The sequence below is a fragment of the Syngnathoides biaculeatus genome, chromosome 8 (genome assembly GCF_019802595.1).
Source record: "Syngnathoides biaculeatus isolate LvHL_M chromosome 8, ASM1980259v1, whole genome shotgun sequence".
Taxonomy (NCBI): Eukaryota; Metazoa; Chordata; class Actinopteri; order Syngnathiformes; family Syngnathidae; genus Syngnathoides; species Syngnathoides biaculeatus.
This window is the reverse complement of record NC_084647.1, coordinates 25,427,810-25,451,136: the sequence shown is the minus strand read 5'-3', so window position 1 is coordinate 25,451,136 and position 23,327 is coordinate 25,427,810. Positions and strand designations below refer to the sequence as shown.

Genomic DNA, 23,327 nt, shown 5'->3' with positions numbered 1-23,327 from the left:
AGTGGCATTTAAAGTTTAGTTATCGGTGTTAAATACTGTATTGAAATCAATGAATAATCTTATTTACTAACCACGTTTTCAAAAGCAATCAAAATAATCTTGATCTTGACTTTTTTTCCAGAATCGACCAAGCCTACTGCAACTCCAAGTATATACTGTATAATAATATAACAAACTACATAGTCAATGCAACGCTACTATCACTAACACTACAATATATTACAAACAAGAGCGGCACCAACTGGTGTTGCACCACCACCACCGGTTAACAAACGGCACTTGACGGGGGCTTGATGTTATGAAATATGCTGGCATTATTGAGTGGGAGGGGTTTGAAGCGCACAGAGGTCTAAATTTTTTTGCTCAGATCTGAAATAAGAACATAATCAGCCAACCTCTTAAGTTAAAAAAAAAACAAAAAAAAAAAACTTGTAACTCAAGGCAGCATTTTACCGGTAATGCTGCAGGTTAGAGATGATTGTAATGCGAATGCAAAGGGAAATTTTACCAGCAACTGTTAATAGTACAATATAACATACAACAATAAAAATATTCAATCGTCTCTTTTTTTGTTTTTTATTAGCTTGTCATGACAGATTTTTATTTTGGTACTTTTCTGCAAGAATTTCAGGTCAATTTCGACTTCTGTATTTTCTTTGTAGGACTGTACATCATCTTAATAGTTTAACATTTTGACAAAAGTGCATGCATGCAAGCCAAAAGGCCGCCATTTTCTGCTTAACTGGCTGCTTTGCTGCATTCTTGATTGCTTATTGTGTATAGAAGTGCGGTGGCTAAATGACATCCTCCATCTCCATTTGCATTCAACTCTCTTAGTCTGCACTTAACCTGAAGTCTTAATCACACTGTACTGCATTTAGATGAAGAAGAAGATTATCAACATGTCCAGTCATGCACTTCCAGCATCTCGAGGTCGGTGGTTTTTCCTTAAAGAAAAAAAGCAGGTAGATTGGCTTGTGGGTGCATCACAATTTATGTGAATATTAAAATAATGATAATAGAATCCACAGTGAGGTTAGAGTGTCTGCCTCACAGCTCAGAGAACTGGGGTTCAAATCCCGGCCACAACTGTGTGGAGTTTGCATGTTCTCCCCATCCCTGCGTGGGTTTTCTCCAGGAGCTCCGGTTTCCTCCCACAGTCCAAAATCATGCACATAGGTAAACTGAAGACTCCAAATTGCCCCAAAGTGTAATTGTGACTGTGACTGCTGTTTGTTTCTATGTGCCCTGCGAATGGCTGGCAACCAGTTCAGGGTGTACTCTGCAACTCGCCCTGTGTCAGCTGGGGTTGGCTCCGGCACACCTGCGACCCTTGTGAGGATAAGCGGCTAAGGAAATGGGTGGATGAATTAAAATAACACCAAACATTAACTGAAAGGTGGCAACAGGTCATCTCATCCCAACTTTGTAATGGCAAGTGGTCAAAATGGTCCTCAAAGTTCAGATAGGGGAGGCGAGTTCTCAGTCTTGTAACCATAGCAACAGTGCGAACAGATATTCAATATGCAGATTACATGCTTCAATGCCTTGAAGTTTTTTTTTAATCCAGTGCAATATATTTATTAAGTACAGTTGAGTTGTATTAATGTATAATGCATTTAATGATTTGTTTTCAAACATGTTTCTCTGTACAAATATGTTCAATTTAAATTCAGAATTTAAAGGGGAACATTTTTTTGGAGGCATCAGGCCACCAACCCTCACCAAGCCTGAGATCACACCTACAAAACATGCGAAATGTATAAGAGTTCTGCCTAATGATGTTCAAGAGAACGCTTGAGCATTAATAAACAAAAAGAACAAACAAAATTCTCATACAGTAGAAACGTTGAGCATATGTGAGTTTGTCATTGCTTTTCAAATTGAGTCCCCTGGACTTGCGAGGTGGTGGAGCTTGGGGGTCCACAAAATAATTTACAATAAATGTTTTCTTATTTAAAAAAAAAAAGGGAAGACCTGCAAATGGGAACTGCTTGCGCGAATGAAACAAAAGTAAAATTAATGACTCTTATATGCCCTCAGCTTTGAGACAATTTAAAAATCTGATTGTGACAAATCACATAAGTGCTGTAAGCATTTGTGGGAAGCAAATTGGGATTTCTCCAACAACAAAACAAAACAATCATTTTGACATTTTGAACCCTCCAGTTTCAAAGCAGCCATTCCTTGGGGGGAAAAAAAATGTGGTCCGTGGCCCCAAAAAGTTTGCAAACCCATTATGCAGTTGTGCCTTGAGATACGAGTTCAATTTGTTCCTCGATGACACAAATAGAATTCTCTCAAATTCCCTCTCTTTTTTTGAAATGGAAATATCAATTATCAGTTCCACCTTTCAAACAACAGCCATGAAAGTTGTAATGAGAAAAATTCCCCTTTAAATTTTCCGTCCATCCATTTTCTGAGACTCTTTCTGAACCCCCGATGCCCACACCAAAGTAACGCAAGTGTACCACTAAACCATCACCAACTTCTCAAAAAGATATTGCCTAAATATTTTTTTTTTTTTAATGAGGAAATAAAAAAATGCGTTCACATGAATGAGGGCATTCGCAATAACGTTCATTAGGCATAACGGAACTAAGTTCAGTTCACGTCTGCCAAAAATATGGACAACATCGGCCACCATACAGCACTCAAGTTAGTATTTTCAAGTCAAATCAAAAATACGTATCGTCTGAATGATGGCTTGTTTCTCCAAAAACTTTCAAGTCGGGTCACTCACATCTCAACGCATCACTGTCTTACTGTCAGCATTTAAAAAAAAATAACTTCATACATCACTTATTTACTGTACCAGTGGATGTACCGTATCTCATCTTATCAGGCTCCTAATCCATATAGAGCAGATACTGAGGGATTTGGCGAGGGGACTGGACAAATATGGTAATGTGACACTTTCAAAGCATCAGCCCACTTTACCCGGAGATTATGGAAGGAACACCAACAAGCGCGTTCATATCAAATGATTTTTCAACTTTTCTGTGTTTTGTCTGGAAGGAGCACACGCATCCATCTGTGTCCTCTTCCCCCTTTTGCAGCAGAGTTTGACATCGTCCTGGATGCTGTTGCTGACCAGCACGTAGAGCACGGGGTCCACCACGCAGTTGAGGCTGGACAGAGCCAGCGTGCACGAGAAGGCGAAGTGCACCTTCTGCTCAAACTGACAGTAGATGCCGTCGGGCCCCCTCTTGTCGTCCTGGTAGAAGACGAGCGAGCGCGCCAGCAGCAGGAGGTGGTACGGCGCGAAGCAAACCGAAAAGATTCCGATCACCCCGAAGGAGAGCATGCGCACCTTCCTCTTGACCTGGGCGCTCAGGCCCGGACTCTGCCCCACAGTGGCCAGCACCTTCCAGTAGCTGACGGCCAGCACCAGCAGGGGGAGCAGGAAGCCGATGCCCACCCGGAGCAGGTTGAACAAAGCCACGGGTTTCTCCATGGGGTAAGTCTCGTAACAGCGGTCGTCTCGGCTGTCGTGGGCGTCGGGGAGGTTGTCTTGGAACAGCACCATGATGTGCAGCACTATCACCACCGCGTAGACGCTTACGCACTGCGCCCAGGCGCAGCACGACGTCCGCTGGGTTTTGGAACGGAACGGGTACGTTATGACCAGGCAGCGGTCCACAGAGATGCAACACAGCAGGTAGATGCTGATGTACATGTTGGAGTAGTAAAAGAACCCGGCCACGCTACACGACATGACGCCCAGCTTCCAGTGGTGGTCCTGGTGGTAGTAGTTGATCCAGAGAGGCATTGTGAAGATGAAAAGCATGTCGGAGAGTGACAGGCTGAGCAGGAAAATGCCCAGGATGTTTTGGCTGCGCACCTGTTGCAAAATGGGGACCAGGGTGAAGATATTGAAGATCAGGCCAAAGATGAAGGCCAGAATGTAGACGCTCATCAGGAGGTCGCTAATGATGCTGTCGCCGATTTTAACGCACACCGCAGTCGTGATTCCCGCCTCGGTCGCGTTCATTGTTGCTGGTGTAAAAACAAAACAAGAAAAAACAGTTAGACAGAATCACACGAGGGATCTCGACAGAATATCCAAACATTTAGTGGTCAGTCGTGACTTTGTTTTTGTATGCTGACAGAAGTTGCAAGTTACAAGAAAGCTACAAGAAAGCTTTAGACACACCTCCACTCAGGTGAAGTGAAAATAAAAGTTATCAAATAACCGTACACAAGTTACACAGCTGAGGACGACCAGACAGTTGCAATGTGTGCGGGCATCACTGACTAGTTTTCATGAGTGGTAAACAACTTTGCGCAAGATTTGCTTTTCTCTATTCACGGTGTGGCTCAGTCCACAGTGTGTGTGTGTGTGCGCATTTTGCCAAAATGCACAGGTGCCATCATTGATCAGGCTGATCGGTCATTGACAATAGCAAAGTCTGCCTCACTGCTGATCTACCTCACTGAATGCTCTAGTTCTGGAAAAAAAACATTTTGAGTGCCCGACCGTCAGCTAGTTTTATGATGTCGCAATGCTGTAGATGTGTAGGACAGCCAAACAAAAATGCTCTGTCTAATATCAAATGAGGCGGCACAGGTGGAGCAACTAGATAGAGCGTTGGCCTCACAGTTCTTAAGACCGGGGTTCAAATCCCGGCCCCGCCTGTGTAGAGTTTGCATGTTCTCCCCATCCCTGTGGGAATTTTCTCTAGGCACTCCGGTTTCCTCCCACATCCTGAAAACATGCAACATTAACTGGACACTCTCAATTGCCACCAGGTGCGATTGTGAGTGTGACTGCTGTCTGTGCCCCGCAAATGATTGACAACCAATCCTGGGTGTACCTTGACTCCTGCCTGCTGATAGCTGGTATAGGCTCCAGCACCCCCGTGACCCTTGCAGCTTGGAAAATGAATGGATATCTGTCCATCCATCCATTTTCTTTGCCGCTTATCCTCACAAGGGCAGGCCGTAACTCGAACCAATCCATTGAGTTTCTGTCCTACTTCTCGACACCAGGGTCTGAAGCCAACCCCATCTGTCTCTGAGGAAGTAGCCATGTATACTCTGAACTGCTTGCTAAGTAATCATTCACACTCACATTCAAGGTTATCGAAAATTTGGAGTCTTCAATTCACCTACCATGCATCGTTTTGTTTTTTTTTATGGGGCAGAAAACCTTAAGTCTGCCACGGTACCCGAAGAAAACCCACACAACAGAGGGAGAACATGCAAACTCCACATAGGAAGGCTGGAGTCCAGATTTGAACCCACGACCTCAGTCAGTGCTACAGTGATGCCCAATACTGTCCCATGAATGCTCAAAGGTACTGATTTCTCCAAAAAAATATGTAACATTCTGTTCTACTATACACTGCTATAGTGACCTAACATTTTTTTCTGTCTTATTCCTACAAATCCCCGTTTTAGTTTTCTAATTTGCCATTTATGCTACAGCTTGTACTTTTCCAGGAAGACTTTTTGTCTGTTTATTGAGAAGAACAGTGACTTGAACACTGACTAATCTTTTAATGTTCATTTACATAGACTCCCAGAAAATGACTGCAGGGTCACTAAATATATTTTCATTCCTAGGATGAGCACGCGAGACGCAGCTTTGCTTGCTCAAAGTACATTTAAGGACCTCACTGCACGAAATGAATCAATCGCCGAATTAGGACGCTGATGACCAGAAGAGATGCACGATGAGATCATCACCAAGCAGTGGTCTGTTATGCAAGCTCATCTCAGATGTTAATCTGAGTCGCTTCCTGGGCAAAATATTCTAAAGACAAGAATTTGAAATCCAAACTCCAGGAAAGCATAATTGAATATCACCAGAAGTTTTATTGTTAGCATTGTCTTTGAGACTTTTGTCGTTAATTCCAATATGAGGTACATCTACGTCAAGCATTTGTGAAAGAGCTGGATGGGAAATCAGGTGAGCGTGTGTTTCAATACCAAAGAAACCTCCCCTCGATAATCTGGGAACCTTCTGGGTCAAGACCACCCATCGAGTGCTTTTGCAAAGGGGTGCGTACAAGGGGATCGTAGTAGTAGCGTCTACTTGGCGTTCGCAAAAGATACGTCACTTTTTTGTCTCAGCTTTAAGCAAATTGTTACACACAAATTTATCCAGTTGCTACCCAAGAATTTTCCCCATACATACAGTACATAATACCAAAGGGGGACTGTTGACTTGGACTTTCATCCAACATCAGGAGTACCAAACATTTGGTGTGTGTACTTTAGAAGTAACCTAACCTTTCTAGAATCCAAAAATGATTTGGGTTCCACAGGCAGGTTCTCCAGTGCCTCCGACTGACTGGTTGCCAGTACTGTAATTTCTCAAAAATAATGCACAAATTTTTCTAAAAATATTTTCAAAAAGTTAATAGAGTGCATTATATTTAGGTATGGATGAAAAATATATATATGTATATATTTATATTATACATGAAAAAAAGAGAAGAACAATCAGATTGTATAAGTACAGGTCCATATATATATATATATATATTTATATATATATATATATATATATATACATATATATATATATACATGTCCATAGAGTGTTAAAAAAACGGTATACATATACATTTCGATATGATATTCAATGTCTTATGTTACACATTTATATATATTATGGTAATTTGCACCCCCGATCTGAGCTTTCTGAGCTCCTCGGGGAGCTTACAATTTACGATCGTTAGCGTAGCATCTTTGATGCTACTCCACCAAAGGCCCGTGAGTTTGTTCTAACTTAAGCAAAGACAAAAAATGTCGACTACACCGGCTAATTGTGCAGCTGCTTTTCAAAGAAATATGTCATCACTCGTGCCGATGACGCCGCCAACCTAGAAGTAGCGCCGCAGTCCGAAACAACGATAGCTCGCCTCAATGGCTTCAGGTGGGTAGCAATACAACGTGAGCTCAAACTACGTAATACGAGCGTCATGGGGACATTAAAAAAAAAAAAAAAAAAAAAAACAGGACAACACACACACAATTGAAATGGTCACTTTTTAAAAAAATGTGCCTATTACACTCGTTTCTATGTAGTTTGAGCTCTCGTTGTTTTGATAGCCATGTGACACCATAGGAAAGCTGCTACAGATCTGAGCCGAATGGAGACCGAAAGGCTACACTGAGGAACCAAATGTCATGATCCTGCCGCTCCAGCCCGGGCTGTGCGGGTGTCCGCTCGGTTGCGCTGATTGGGAGGTGCACACCTGCGCTTCATGCAACCTGATTACGCTGTGTATTTATATGACCCCGATGACGACTGGCCGGCGCCAGTGCGTTGAGCTTCATGTCCCGTTCGAGTGCTCCGGTATCCCTGATCGACAACCCGAGTGTACCGACCTTCGCCTGTTCTCCGACCAACCTTGTAAGCCTGACTCCTTTGATACTTCTGCCTGCTTTGATCGTTCTCCTGTGTACCGACTCCTGCCTGCCCGCTCACCTGCTCTCTTCGCCCGACGTCCCAACTACCGCTTCTGCACCGGACTGCCTGCTCGATCCCCGACCTCGGGATATAATAAACGCTTCTCCTTGAACTACCTTGCATCGTCCTAGTCCTGCATTTGGGTCCTACTCTCGTTCCGATGGGACGTGACACCAAAACTCTTGGGTTTCAAAAAATGTTTCCTCACAAACGTCATGGATGACATGATGTGGGTCGAAGATGGGATCACTGTTCATGAATGCAGGAACCACCAATAATGAATCAAGTCATCAATGATGAGTTCGACAGTGATGCACCAAAGGTAGCTACGATGGATATTTTTCAGATTGGAGATGAGTCAGGTGCTTCTTTTGAAGTCTTGGCCAAGTATGCGGAATGTAGAGGACAAACTGCACTATGCATAAACGTTTTATGCACAAATATTTAATGCAATGTTTGATTAGCAGTGTTAAATAGTTTATATTTTTAAGACTGTAATATGTGTTATCAACAGTATTAATAAAATGTTATGCCATCATTGAGCATTTATTTTAGTTGGTTGAGGGATTCTGTTCTGACAATTACAGGGATAGGGACAAGCGTGTCCTGTGGCCTGTCCCGAGATTATATTACCGCTACATTACAACATGCACAATGATTATTATTAGTGATTATTGTACAGACATTTTTTTAAAAACAATACAATCTAACAACCTAACAAAATATAAATACATATAACTCCTATTTTAATCATATGGGTAGCAGCAAATTGGTTCTGCACATCATACATTGGTAGAATGGTTTTCCTGATTTTTTAGGTCAACGTTGGGGGCGCGCAATACACTTCAGGACGCATTATACTCGAGAAATTTCGGTACTTTTGAAATCACCAATTTCAACAACAGCTGAAATAAACCTGTCGTACTTGTGTATTTTAGTTTAATTAAATTACTGTATGTACAAAATGGCATCCATCTATTTTCTATCCTACTTACATACAGGTGCGCTGGAACCAAGCCCGGCTGACTTGTCGCCAAACAAAGCATTCACGGTCTACAGTTCAATCCACCTAAGCAGCTAATGTGAGAGGACGACTACAAAATTATCTACATCCACAATATCCACGCAATAACCCCGCTTTTCTGGTGTAAAGAAATGCACTTCAACCTACAAAACTACTCTCCAGACGTACAAGCTATTTTTAGAGCGTGACAACTCAACAGAACTTTGGATTTAAGACAGATAAACAAGTTGTTAAAATGTTTATATGTGCCTTGTGACACCTCGAATAAATACACAGCTAGTCCGAGTGGATACAACACAGACCACATATTGCCACTCATAAAATGCGCTAGATGGGCTTCAGGGATTCCAACACCTGTACACACGCTCCACCCATAACAGATTAGATATTTTTGTTTTGTATAGTTTTTTTTTTTTACTTGGGGTTAGTTTGTAATTGGTTTTCCCATACTGTGTCGTGCCTATTTGTCTATTTCATTCTATTGCAAAGTGTGCATAAAACATCATTAAAACAACTAAAAAAAATAAAAATAAAAAGCATTGTGCTCAGTCCCTAAAGTTATTGAATGGACAGCATGGGACTAAGAACTCATACCTGATGGAGTCCTGAGCTAGAGTCCTGCATGGCTTTATTTGACCCACTCTACTGCATTTGACCTGCACATTTAACTGATTAGTATCGCAAGTAAAGCCACCAGCTCTAGGTTGTACAACTTATCTGACCATATTCATTTCCGAGTTCTCCTCCAATCACCAGGCACCCTCTCACGCAGACACGCCTTCAACTACTCCAGTACTACTACAAACCACAAAGTCAGATACAACATTGTTCGTCATTTTACTATCAGTATTGAAACTGGTGATGTGGCTGCTATTTTAAAGCAAACATCTCACAAGAGTTATACATAGATCCAACATCATTTCTCTGGATTGAATTATGAAAGCCTGTTCTAAATGTGTTCATAGATCCAGGAAGCATATAATGCCATTAAGGTCCAGACCAGAGAAGCTCTGTCCTATCTAAAGCCAGTAATGGAAAAGTCATTGAGGCCGGCGCATCTTCAGCAAATATATTATGCACCGTCTGTATGTGTTTGTGCGTGTGTGTAGGGATACTGCCCAAGCTGTTCCTGGAAAGTTTTGCAGACAAATGATGTCTAAAATAGTTCAATGGTTGTTGACTCATCTTTTCTGTTTACTTTCTGGGTAAGGGGGAAAAAGTTAATTTGTGTTATAACGTATTTCCGTTTCTTTCTTGAGTTCTTTTTGTTTTGTTCATGGTAAAAAGCTACTTACATGTTTTTTGTTTTTGTTTTTTTGGATATCGAAGGCATCTGAGGCCTGTTTTTCGTTGCTCTTCTTGTCCATGTGAGCCAAATAAGTGTTTGTTAATTTTGTAAACTCCACTAAACCCAGTTGTTGTTAGCAAGTGAAGCCTGAAAAGAGCGAAACTCTTGGCCTAAACCTCCTTCAAACTTATTTGTGTGACAGCCCATTTCCATGATATTCTCAACCATACAACTGTATTGTGTTAAACAACATTTACTGTAAATTCATGCTGGATATTGACAAAGGAATATGGGGGGGGGGGCACATTGAAAAGGAAAAAAAACCCTGAAAATGATCAAGTCCTAATTTTTATTTTTTTAAAGGTTTTAATGTTAACAAAGGGGAAATAAGCCTTATTTCACAATAATAATGTTGGATTACAATAAAAAAAAGTTGTACTTTTGTGAAAATGATTTCACCATATTGAAAGGAAGAGTGGGAATACTCTGAGTAATAAAACAGAGAATAATGTACAGTTATACTGCCAAAAAGTTGTAATTTTAAGATGCAAAAGTATTATTTGGAGAAAAAAGTAACTGAGAAATTAAGTACAGAATTAAGTCATGACAATACAAAAAGGTAATGTTAATAAAATATTCAGAAAATAATGTTAGGAGTAAAAAAAATCAATGAAAAAGCTTGAACTGTAACTAGAATAAAGTTGAAGTATAACAACAAAATATATTTATAATATATGTTACGAGAATGAAGTCGTGTGAGTAGATTTTTGTAAATTACAAGACTTGAGCTGAAATTTGATGAGAAACAAAATCTTACAAATGTCAAGACAAAAATGTGATGAGAGTTGCTGGCCAACAGTTCGTTTGTTATACGTTACGAAAAGGACAACATTTAATGCATGTTTACGTATTGTTGGAATATAATTGAGTTTCGTAGTTTACACGTTTATACACGATATGAAGGGATTTTTTTCTCCAGCATTTAATATGTGATGAAACAAATTTTGTCTTTATCATAACTAAATCTAACTCTTAAAATTGTACATTAAAATAGTAATACTTGTTTGGTAAATCATTATTTACTGGTATTGCAGTGATTCAAAGGCCTCTTTAATGTGTGGTCTGAGTATTCTGGGATGGCGTCCAGGTTCCCCCCCGCAACTCTAAACAGGGTAAATGGCACAAAGTGGATGGATGGATTCAGATGTAATCGTTTGCCTTCAAATACCAAAGACAAACGTGCTTCATGTGTGTCCTGGTCCAGTTGTACATTCTGGTGAGATTCCAGGGTTCCCTCCTTTCGTCTTTTGATAGAAATTTGCCCCAAGAAAAACTTTTCTAGCAGTAAGGAGCTCACCTGCTGATATGTTTGGATGCCGTCGTGTCTTCTCTGTAGAAGTCAAAAGTCAAGTCCAGACCAGGTCCATCCGCGTTTTAAGCTGCTGTTATGAAGCCAGAATCATCCCACATGGCAACGGGCTCCGGCACATTAGAAGCTTTTGGCTGTCATCTCTTAGTCTACCGTCCGTCGAAATGTCAGAGAGGAGCGTGTGGAGGTGGGAGTGCTAAAAAGAGGAAGGAGGGATGTCTTTTTTTTTTGCACACGTGTATGGAGAATGAAGTCCTGCACGGGTGAGTCGGGGTGTGGGGGGCTGGGAGTGATATCAGACTGCAACAGATGTGAGCCACATTTAACTTACACAGTGAAGAGAACCTGAAGTGATCAGACATTGTGTTCCCACCCACTAAGGGCTCACTTCTCGTTAAGTGGCACAAATGAGGATCTTAGCGACCGCAACTTTATGACCACAGTGAGCACAGAGAGCCAACACAACAGTGATCAGTCATAATAAAAGCGTTTCCTTTACAAAGAAAAGCGTGTAGCAGAGCTAAGACCTCCCGCCAAGGTGAAAAAGACTGACAATTTTTTTTCCTTCGCTATTGTTACTTGTTGAAAAGTGAAAATGTACTCATCCATTTGCTGTTCGTGGCACTTTGTCTTCATTATGGGTCTATTCCGCGTGACAAGTAGACGCTGGGTTGGCCACCAGTGATGAAAGCCATGGTGAGGGTCGCAGAGCGGCCCGCTGCTCAACTCTCCTCAGTTTCCGTAGCAGATGTCAGTGACACTAAGACGTTCATCAGCAAAACGATCCACACCGAGATCCTAAGCTGCACAACACCTTGGCCTGGCTTCTGTTGCCAGACCTCTCTTCGGTGTTTAACCCCTTGTAGCCGAGCCTCCTGGCAGAGGGGCTCCACCAGAATTCCAGCTCTTTCCCTCTGAACCCTGGACTCACTATAACTTGGGGCCTGATGGACTCAAAGTTTGCGCAAACCTGGCTGCTCGCACAAACAATGTCAAAGTTGATGTACTAACTAAGCACACTCAGGATTGCGTCAGCAAATGAGCAAAAGTGCTGAGATGTTGATTTTGCACATTCCAGGAGGACTAGGTCCAAAGCTGAGACCAATTGCACGAGCTGATTTTTACTCATGACCGGGAAGTGATTTCAAAATGAAAACCGATGGGAGAATGGACCTGTTTTCGTTTAGGAAAACAGTTTTGAAATGCCAGACACAAAAATTATTTCGATATATGAACGATGCAACAAAGCAATTTTGAAGCTTTTGGGCTAACTTGGAGTCATTCACAAGAAGGAGTCGTGCGATATCACGTAGAATATGACAAAAATCCTTTTAACTCTGGATTTCCCCACAACTGTGTCGTTTCAGCACACTGCAACAATTGTTGCTCACCTCTCCCATGGGAGTTTTTCAGGCATCCTGTCACAAATAATAAACACAATGTCGTAAGTATAATGACACTCCAAATTTCTTTTCTATAATGCAAACCCCATTTCCCAAGAATGAATCCTTCAGGAACTGAAAGAGCAAATCCTCTTTTGAATACAGCTGTCTCCACCACTTTTATACCCGTTGGCGATATAATGCGTGCAATCTGTTAGAGTTAGTGGACACACAATTTATCACCAACCATTCAGTATCTCCTTAAATCAAACCCAAAGAGAAAAGATCCACGACTAGCGATCAGACTTCGTCACCACTTTGTGTAGGCTCCCCACTATTCTGTGTACATTCACAACTCCTGTTCATCATCAATATATTTTATATTTCAAGAAACCACACATCATTGCCTTAGGAAGGTCTCTTTAGTTTATGCTAACAAACAATGCAAACTGTCATAGAGCAGCTAATGAAAAATCATCGATACGAACAACTGCATATCTTAAAAAAAAAAAAAAAAAATGCTCCCGGGTGGGCTCGGTGCATACACCCGAGAGAGAAATATGATGTCCATTTAACAAAGTACAATGTAAATGAGTTATGTTTTTCTCTTTTTTAAAAAAATTGAAATTCTTTTGGTAAGATTTTTGGGAGAAAGGAATGAATTAATGGAAAATGCATTTATTTCAATGGGGACAGATGATTTGCTTTCGAACAAACTCAACTCATATCTCAAGGCACCACTGTATTTTATTCTAATTGCTCAGGGCAGTGATGTAAATACATTCCGCATATGAGTTATTTGTAAATAACTATCCTAAACCATTCTTCTAGTTCATAATACTCCACACAGTGAGTTTTCTGAATCTAGATTGTAGGGCACAATAATAATAACAATGATAGTATCACTTTTTATGGAACTGCTAAATTGAAAAAGTAATAATTTCGACTTGTTCCTTGCTCCAAGCAGCTTTACAAAGTTGGATGAAGTTGTGGGAAGGATTGTGTGGAAAAAGTCCACAATACAGCATTTACATCCTGGGGCAGCGGGTATTGACAGTTCCACCAACAGTTGATGGAGACTGTAAGAAAACAGTTTTTTTAATTGTTTTTTATTGTTTGCAGTCAAAATAATTGCTGTGAGCAAGGTATTTATTGAGTAATGTGTTTGTTGTCACTTCACACCAAGTGCTGTTGCTTTTATTTTGACACGGTAAACACGGGAGCATTTGTGATGTCAGACTCCTTGCTTCAGTCGGGACACCACAAGTTCAAAGTGAGTGTGCTACAAAGACTGATCATAAATCAGACGGCAGGAGATGGAAAATCATCTCTCCCTCCCACAGCTGCTTCGTGATCAAATCCATATGAGGAATATTTTCACTGTAGTCGTCATTTACTTGAACGAGGTCTTCATTTGTGCAAATGCTTGCGTAAGGCCAGAGAGAGACACTTTGCGGCATTACAATGGGAAAGAAACACAATTTCTCGAGATTGGATTGGTACTCTTTTTTTTTTTTTTCTGACATGCATTAATTTGTAAAATCCAAGTCAGTTACAGCAAGTGGAGTAGAAGCCTGCACTACCTTTTCAAAACCTGAAATTTTGGAGGCCACCCCAAACTTTTGAACAAATTGGAAAATAGACAGAATAGAATACAGTCTCAGTACTAACTGTATCCAGTTAAATAGTGAATAAAATTAAATGAGAATACAGTACACAGTTACCTGTTACATGGAACAGTTACAAATCCATTTAAACTTCGATTCAACTGAATAAACAAGACATTTAATCTTCAAACTGATATGTTAAACTTGTGTGTGTAAATATATAATTCACCCCCCCCCCCTCCACACACACACACCCCAATATTTTCATTTTGAATTTGATACCTCCCACGCATTCCAAAAAAGCTTCATTACAGGGTCGGGTGTGGTCAGTGAAGTTGAATTCAGCTGGTCAAGAAATGTGGTAAGCCACAGTTAATTAATGATTCAACAAAGTGAGGAAAATACTTTTTCCACACATGGCCACATAGTGTTGAATATGTTGTTCCAAAATCCCCATTTAAAAACTGATCCATACTGTACATTTATTTCACTTAAGACATGAAAAACATATTGGTAAACTATGCATAAAAGTACAGTGAAGAAAATAAGTATTTGAACACCCTGCTATATTGCAAGTTTGCTCACTTAGAAATTATGGAGGGGTCTGACATTTTATCGTAGGTGCATGTCCACTGTGAGAGACATAATCTAAAAAGAAAAATCCAGAAATCACAATGTAAAAATTTTTAACAATTTATTTCTATGATACAGCTGCAAATAAGTATTTAAACAGTATTTGGGAAAACCAATGTTAATTTTTGGTAAAGTAGCCTTTGTTTGCAATTACAGAGGTCAAAGGTTTCGTCTAGTTTGTTCACTAGGTTTGGACACGCTGCAGGAGGGATTTTGGACCACACCTCCACACAGATCTTCTCTAGATCACACAGGATTCTGGGCTGTTGCTGAGAAACACGGAGTTTCAGCTCCCTCCAAAGATTTCCTATTGGGTGTAGGCCTGGAGACTGACTAGGCCACACCAGAACCTTGATTACAGAGCCACTCCTTGGTTTTCCTGGCTGTGTGTTTTGGGTCATTGTCATGTTGAAAGACGCGGCCACGACCCATTTTCAATGCTTTGACTGAGGCAAAGAGGTTGTTCCCCAAAATCTCACAATACATGGCCGCGTTCATCCTCTACTTAATACAGTGCAGTTGTCCTGTCCCATGTGCAGAAAAACACCCCCAAAGTATGATCCTATCACCCCCATGCTTCACAGTAGGGATGGTGTTCTTGAGATGGAACTCATCATTCGTCTTCCTCCAAAGATGGTCAGTGGAATTATTACCAAAAAGTTCTATTTTGGGCTCATCTGACCACAAAACGTTCTCCCATGACCCCCCTGTATCATCCAAATGGTCATTGGCAAACTTAAGACGGGTCTTGACATGTGCTGGTTGAAGCAGGGGAACCTTCCGAGCCATGCATGATTTCAAACCAAGACGTCTTAGTGTAATTACCAACAGTCACCTTGGAAACGGTGGTCCCAGCTCTTATCAGGTCATTGACCAAGTCCTGCGTGTAGTCCTGGGCTGATTCCTCACCTTTCTAAGGATCATTGAGACCCCACGAGGTGATATCTTGCATGGGGCTCAACTCCGATTGAGATTGACTGTCATGTTTAGCTTCTTCCATTTTCTAATGATTGCTCCAACATTTGACTTTTTTTTCACCAAGCTGCTTGGCAATTTCTCCACAGCCCTTTCCAGCCATGTGGAGTTGTACAATTTTGTCTCTGGTTTCTTTGGACAGCTCTTTGGTCTTGGCCATGTTACAAGGTTGTGTCTTACTGATTATATGGGGTGGACAGGTGTCTTTATGCAGCTAACAACCTCACACAGGTGCATCTGATTAAGGATAATACATGGCGTGGAATCCGGACTTTTATAGGCGGACTAACAGGTCTTCGAGGGTCAGAATTCTAGCAGTTATTCAAATACCTATTTGCAGCTGTATCACAGAAATAAATTGTTAAAAAATCATACATTGTGATTTCTGGATTTTTCTTTTTAGATTATCTCTCTCACAGTGGACATGCACCTACGATGAAAATTTCAGACCCCTCCATGATTTCTAAGTGGGAGACTTGCAATATACCAGGGTGTTCAAATATTTATTTTCTTCACTGTAAGACTTTGAGATGCGTGCAAATAATTTGTCATGGCACTATAGGCTACAGTATATTTACAAAGTCAATTGCAATGATTGTGAGGTGTTGTGTTAAAAAAAAAAAAAACAATACAATGATTTGCAAATCATGTTCAACCTATATATAATTAAATATAGGATAAATTAGATATTTCATGTTCAAATTGATAAAGTATTGTTTTGTGACCAAATAATCATTAACAATGAATTTTATGGCTGCAACACATTCCCAAAAAGATTGGACGGGGTCATGTTTGCCACTGTTTTACATCACCTTTTATTTTAACAACATTCAATAAATGTTTGGGAACTGAGGACATGAATATTGTTGAACTTTTATAGGTGGACGTCTTTTCCATTCTGGCTTGATATACACCTTGGGCTGTTCAACAGTCTGGTGTCTCTGTTGTATTTTAGACTTCATAATGCGCCACACATTTTTGATGGGAGACAGGTCTGTACTGTAGGTAGGCCAGTCTAGTACCTGCACACTTTTACTATGCAGCCACACTGTTATAACACATCCAGAATAAGGTTTAGCATTGTCTTGCTGAAATGAGGAAGGGAATCCATGAAATAGACATTGCTTGGATGGCAGCATGTTTCTTCAAAACCTGGATATGCCTTTCAGCAATAACGGTGCCTTCACAAATGTGTAAGTTACCCATGACATTGGCACTAACGCCACCCCATAAAGTCACAGATGATCGCTTTTCAATTTTGCATCCATAACAGTCCGCAGGGTTCTTTTCCTCATTGGCCTGAAGGACACGACATCCATAATTTCCCAAAACAATTTGAAACATAGACTCGTCGGACCACAGAACCTTTTTCCACTTTTCATCAGTCCATCTTAGATGAGCTCAGGCCCAGAGAAGGTGGCAGTGTTTCTGGGTGTTGTTGATAAATGGCTTTTGTTTTGCACAGTACAGTTTTAAGTTGCACTTACGGATGTAGCACTGAACTGTAATTACATACATTGGTTTTCTGAAGTGTTCCTTAGCCCATGTGACAATATATTTTCCACATTGATGTCAGTTTTTGATGCAGTGCCACCCAAAAAATTCATTGTTGGTTTTCGGTCTTGCCACTTCCATGCTGTGATTTCTCCAGATTCTCTGAACTTTTTGATATTATGGACCCTAAATGATGAAATCTGTGAATTCCTTGCAATTGTATGTTGAGGAACATTGTCCTTAAACCGTTTGACTATTTTCTCATGCAGTTGTTCATAAAGAGGTGAACCTCGACCCATCTTTGCTTATAAATTCAGGGAAGATTCTTTTATACCGAATCGTGGCACTCACCTGCCCCCAATTAGCTTTTTCACCTGTGGAACGTCCCAAAAAGGTTTGATGGACATTTCTCAACTTTCTCAGTCTTTTTTGCCACCATTCACAGCTTTTTTGTAACATGTTACAGCCATAAAATTCTAAGTTCTGGTTTATTTCCAAAAACTAAGGTTTTTCAGTTTAAACATTAAATATCTTTTCTTTGTAGTGTATGCAATTATATATAGGTATATGATTTGCACATCATTGTATTCTGTTTTTATTTATATTCAAAAACATCCCAACTTCATTGAAATCGGGTTGGTACATGTACAGTAGTACCAGTTGAAGCTTTGGACAATTTCGCATTCAATTGCAGGAGAAACTGCAGTCAAACTTTTAACTGGTGTTGTACTACTGTAGTTTACTAGTGTTCATAAAATAATAATATATATTTAATAAATACAAGATTTTTAATAATACATCACGGGGGAAAATCCATTACAGTAGTCAAACGTTCTCTCACCACTGCATAAATAATGTACAGGTTTAAACATAAATGGGCACATTAAACTGAATATTTCTTTTAATACTCTAATACGAGAAGTACAAACAAGAAATGAAAAAAAAATTAGTTCAAGTTGAAATTATCTTATTGTAGAAAAGATGCAATGTTGTAATAAGGAAGTTGTAAGTGGTCAATGATTGAACAAAATGAAGTAAGGAGGTGAGTTACATGCAACGAGTTCTTTTTTCAGGAACACAAAAAAATTATGTTAATGGTGTTGATTTGAAAAAAAAAATATCAATTACAATGACCATTAAAACAAAAACATCAATATGCTGAATGCCATTACCAAAACCAAAGTGGACTGATGGCTCATTCATAACCACTGGACATGAAATGCTTAGAACATGGCAATATTTAAGTTGCGAAGAGAGATGAGGGTCCTGTTAAAAAAAAAAAAAAAAAAAAGGACTGTCCTTGATTCCAAGTGTGTGTTCTGACGACTCTCATTTACCACCTGGTGTTTTAGGAGGCCATTTCTTTTTCCAATAGCACTCAACAGTCCCATTAACATAATTACAGCATGTCGTTACTCTTTCTCTAAAGGGCATCAGGACTTCACCAATAATGACTATTTTAATGTAGGCTTGTCACATTATTTTAACAAAGCCACAAATTAGATCAGATGTTTCACTTACAACCATATTCTTTTGTCATCAAGCTTTTTTTTTCCCCAAAGTTAAAAATACAGTCGTACTTTGAGATACGAGTGACCTGACTTACAAGTTGGTGGAGAAACAAGACCTCATTCGGACGATTTTTTTGCTTTTGACTTTTGAGGACTGGATGGTGACAGTGAATTCACTTCATTTACACTGGACTCGGTCCCTAACACCCTGACCGTTATTCATGTTAATACGACTGGATGACTTGTATTTCACTCTTGAGTTTTTACTCTTTGTATGTACTATTCCAAAATAAGAGTCTAACATGTGAAAAATCCCATGTGAATGTTTGAGGACTACCTACTGAATTGTTAAAAGAGGCACTTTTTAGTTGCGACATCTTCTTACAGAAAAGTAATTTCATTTATCATGTGTTGGATCAACCTTTTCCAATTAAACCTGCCGTCATGTTGTGATTGCCTTTTCCCAGCATTGATTTTAATGCAATGATTCTGATTCGGGATTCCTTTTTACATTGGAATTTCAGAATCATTCCGAATCCCAATTGTTACTTTGTACGTACAAACATAGTAGGACATTCACTGTATAGTATGTTGTTCCTCGGTGAATCGCTTATGATTAGTATGTTCAGTACAGACTTCTTGCCTGCATGTATCCTTATAAATCATGTATTCAGATTCACAATTGCATGACTGAACATTGCAGCAGTTCCATTTCCGCTCCCAGCCAACACGTTTGCAGCAGAACTCACAGAAGCTAATCACTTCATGATTCAGTTCTATATGTTGACTAGAAAGTACACCCATCCAACCATTTTCTTAGCCGCTTATCCTCACAAGGGTCGCGGGCAGTGCAGGTACATAAATGAGAGTACTGTCACTAAGTTTATGAAGACTGTTGCTGTGCCACAAACTGTGAACAGTGAGACAGTTGAACCTTTGGACAATTTCACCTCGAAAATATCAAATGCCATGAATGTTGTCACTCCTGTTCTATATAAAACCATCCCGAAGCGATCTAGAACACCGCATTAATGCTCAAGAGCTCTAAATCAAAGTGTAGGAAAGCAGAAGGTAAGTGGAGAAAAACCCAGCTTCAAATTAACTAGGACCTCTCCAGACGTGTCTTTGTAATTTGAACCAAGAGTTAGTCAGTTATGACCGCGCCTCGAACTAACATTTCACATTTACAATTGCCTTTGAAATGAATAGAAATGCCATAAATCTTTTAATCGGTTCCAGTTTTCCCCCAAAACATCAAAACTTGTATTTCAATTAGGAAAAATAGCACTCCAATATATTATACTTAATTTTTTTTAAAGTACAGTAATGACAATGAGATTTTTTCATCTTTTTTTTTTGACGTCAACACAACACTGGTATTAGTTGTCCTATGCAAAGGATCTAGAATATGACGGTGAGTACTGTTATAGTCGGTCTACATGTGTTATTGGACAGTTTGTGTTCAATTTGTTTGTGAAAGGGTTAAACCACCACGACCAATCATATTTCGTGTTAGCTTTAAGCTAGCAGACTCAAACGCTAAGATAGAGTATGAGATTGTTTTAATACGCAGGGTGTAACAAATTTTACGTATGTACGTACCTATTTTGAAAGTAAACTTTGCTAAAGTGGCATTAAACAGTCACTCATAACTCAAGGCACCACTGTCGGTGTATCTATGATTACCTTTAAACCTGTTGGACTTAAAGTTTATAAGAATGATTTTGGGTCCCCTAATGATCCAATGTCAAAAGTGGACATCATGAGGCATGTGGCACTTCCACGAAAACTTTTGCATCAACCTGAAGGGACGGTTCTTCTGGAGTCAGGAAGCGCGTGCGCCGTAAATGAGTCACTTTGAAAAGGCATTAGGGCTGACAGCCGCAGCCTTTTAGTGTGTATAATGGCCAAATGGCGGGAAATGGCTCTGCAGGAACAATAATTGATGAAGAAAATCTGTTTACAATTTGTGACTATGAAACACAGTCGTGGACTTTACATTTGCACATGCACATCGAAATACTTCCACAGCAGACTTGAACTCGAACTAACAGCATTGCCAATTTGAGAGGTTCTGGGTTATGATTATGACTGTCATGAATTATTACCCACAAGAAACTTCATCACATACACCTGCCGAATGCAGTGAGAGCCAACGAAAGACGGCTCCAAATAACAACTTTGTACTGACACTATTGTGGTTAAAGTATACAGTCCGAGATCTATGTGCATTTTAAGTAGGAGTTCTGTGACATGGGACGGAGGAGAAAGAAGACTTACCTTCAGCCACAGACTTTCAGGGTTATTACATAAAAAAGAACAAGTTGTTGGAAGCTCAGTCGGGTGCAGCACAACCACTGAAAACCAAAACTTTGTGGGCAAACATGACAGCAGCTCACACTTCCGTACTTTTACGCTGATGGGTTTTGTCAGCATATGACAGTAATGCAAGTGCTTGCTGCATATTTTTCCACCATACTAATGTCAGTATCTCACCCGGAGCACGTATTTGCCATCTAATTGAATCATAATGACGAGCTCTTGCAGTCGGATGACAAAGTTTGAGGTGGATGTGGGTGTACTGATTCATAATGTACAAGTCTGTCGCAGAGTTTTAGTGAGCAATGTGAAAGAGTAACAGTAACAAAATGTATTCATTGAAATCGAGAAAGTGACAGCAAAGATACTTTTTTAAAAGGGTTCACAGTGAGCACTCAACTACTCAAGTGCAACCAACGGTGTGCAATGTTGTTTCGGGGGCGGGAGCGGTGTTGGGGGATGGGGGGGGTGCAGTGCACCCTAAAACCTCTACAAAATGCCCCATGAATGGATAGGACTAGTTAGTCCATTTTTTTAATTTAAAAAAACCCTTGGACCCAGTCTATGGGTTGTGGTTTACAATATAGCTTGCTCTATAAATAAAAACATTTTTTTTTACATTTACCTCCAAAGTCAAAATGACTGGTGTGAATTTTCGACCGTTTTTTGCACATTTAGAACAATATTAGTACAATCCGAAAATTCAATCATTAAATATACATTTAAATCTAAATGATAAATAAATATCTGAATCTAAATCTTAAATTTAAATGTTAAGTACATGTTTTGTTGTTTTTTATACATATCTCTCACTCTCTCTCATAATTAGTATATATTTAACATTTAAAATGTTGATATGGATATAAATGTACTGTAGCTATACATCTAACATTAACATTTAACCCTATTTCACCATTTAAAACATTTAAGATTAAGATTTAGCATTCAGCTAAAAAAAAAAATGTACATTCACATTCAACATTTATATTTAGAATTTATTGTTTACATACTGCAGCACGGTGGATCAGCTAGTAAAGCGTTGGCCTCACAGTTCTGAGGTCCCAGCTTCAATCCCGGCCCTGCCTGTGTGGAGTTTGCATGTTCTCCCCGTGCCTGCGTGGGTTTTTCCCGGGCACTGCCTCCCACATCCCAAAAATACGCAACATTTATTGGCCACTCCAAATTGCCCCTAGGTTTGATTGTGAGCGCGGCTGTTTGTCTCGTTGTGCCTTGCAATTGGCTGGCAACCAGTTCAGGGTGTACCCCCACCTCCTACCAGCTGACAGCTGGGATAAGCTCCAGCATGCTCTGTGACCCTTGTGAGGATAAGCGGCTGAGAAAATGGATGGATGGATGGATATTTACATACCGTATGTATAGTGTACTGTGTAACTTTCACTGTCACGCAAGCCAAGCGTTTTTTTTTTGTAGATATATAGTTGAGAAAAGGTTTAATCCTCTGGATAAATATAATATATAATATGCAGAACAAAAGATGCCCAAGCACAAATCTGCACACGTCTCTTAGGTGGAGGTGAAGATCGTGGCTTGTTTTTCTGTGTTGTGATTAGCACACTTGAGCCCTCTCTTGAGGAGGAAGAATACTCGTGGGCCACCGAGCATGAGGCCCCGCGCCAATGTCAAACGGCTTCCGGCTCACCTTTTATGTCTCCTTCACAGCTGCCTCCTTTGTCTTACACCATCAGTGCCACTTCTCCACACGTGCATGTGCAGCGATAAGGAGTTGACACCAATCCGTACGATTTCGAGAACTGGCAGGAAGAGCTTTACAACAGAATGATTTTGTATTTCTTTGAAATTCTAATTACATCCCATCTACAAAATGCTAATTGTCGTAAGCGCTTATTGGGGGTTTCTAATGACTTTTAGCATTGAGCTCGACATTTCTACAGTGATCACGTGTCCAACTACAATGTGTGTAATTGCTTTTGTTGCAGGTTTAGTTTAACAGTCCTCTTCATCTTGTTATCGACTGTGGCATTCTGAGAGAAGATGACACCCGATGATTGGCATTATGAGGCTTCAAACTGGATGTTCTCAAAAGGAAGTGGCTATTGATCTGAGAGTGTTACACTGAGTTATCATCAGGTTGGAACACAGATGTATTTACACAAGGTAGAGAAGGCAACGTCTTTCAAAATTCTCTCAGTCACAACCTTTTGTGGAAACTGTGAGTTTCTTTTTCTTTCATTAACAAGTGGGTAACAACAAGAACAAACACACTGTTTACCATTTAGATACATACATTATTACCTTTATGAATTCAGAAAATAGATTTGAT

The 23,327-nt window shown here is 40.0% G+C and overlaps 1 protein-coding gene across 4 annotated transcripts; it reads right to left on the bottom strand.

The window, feature by feature from the left end:
* Positions 1-599: 599 nt before the first annotated feature.
* gpr184 (G protein-coupled receptor 184) lies at positions 600-22,095 on the bottom strand. Of its 4 annotated transcripts, XM_061827091.1 has the most exons (4): positions 20,987-21,220; positions 11,093-11,300; positions 3,845-3,999; positions 600-3,742 (listed from the first exon to the last, which is right to left on the bottom strand). In XM_061827091.1, exons 3-4 carry the CDS (start codon positions 3,992-3,994, stop codon positions 2,975-2,977), a joined length of 918 nt encoding a protein of 305 aa, XP_061683075.1. In that variant the 5' UTR covers positions 3,995-3,999; positions 11,093-11,300; positions 20,987-21,220; the 3' UTR covers positions 600-2,974. The 4 variants fall into 4 exon arrangements, with proteins under 4 accessions (XP_061683075.1, XP_061683072.1, XP_061683074.1 ...); XM_061827088.1 differs by having other exon boundaries at positions 600-3,999; positions 20,987-21,213; XM_061827090.1 differs by lacking the exons at positions 11,093-11,300; positions 20,987-21,220 and adding an exon at positions 22,036-22,095 and having other exon boundaries at positions 600-3,999.
* Between the last annotated feature and the right edge of the window lie 1,232 nt (positions 22,096-23,327).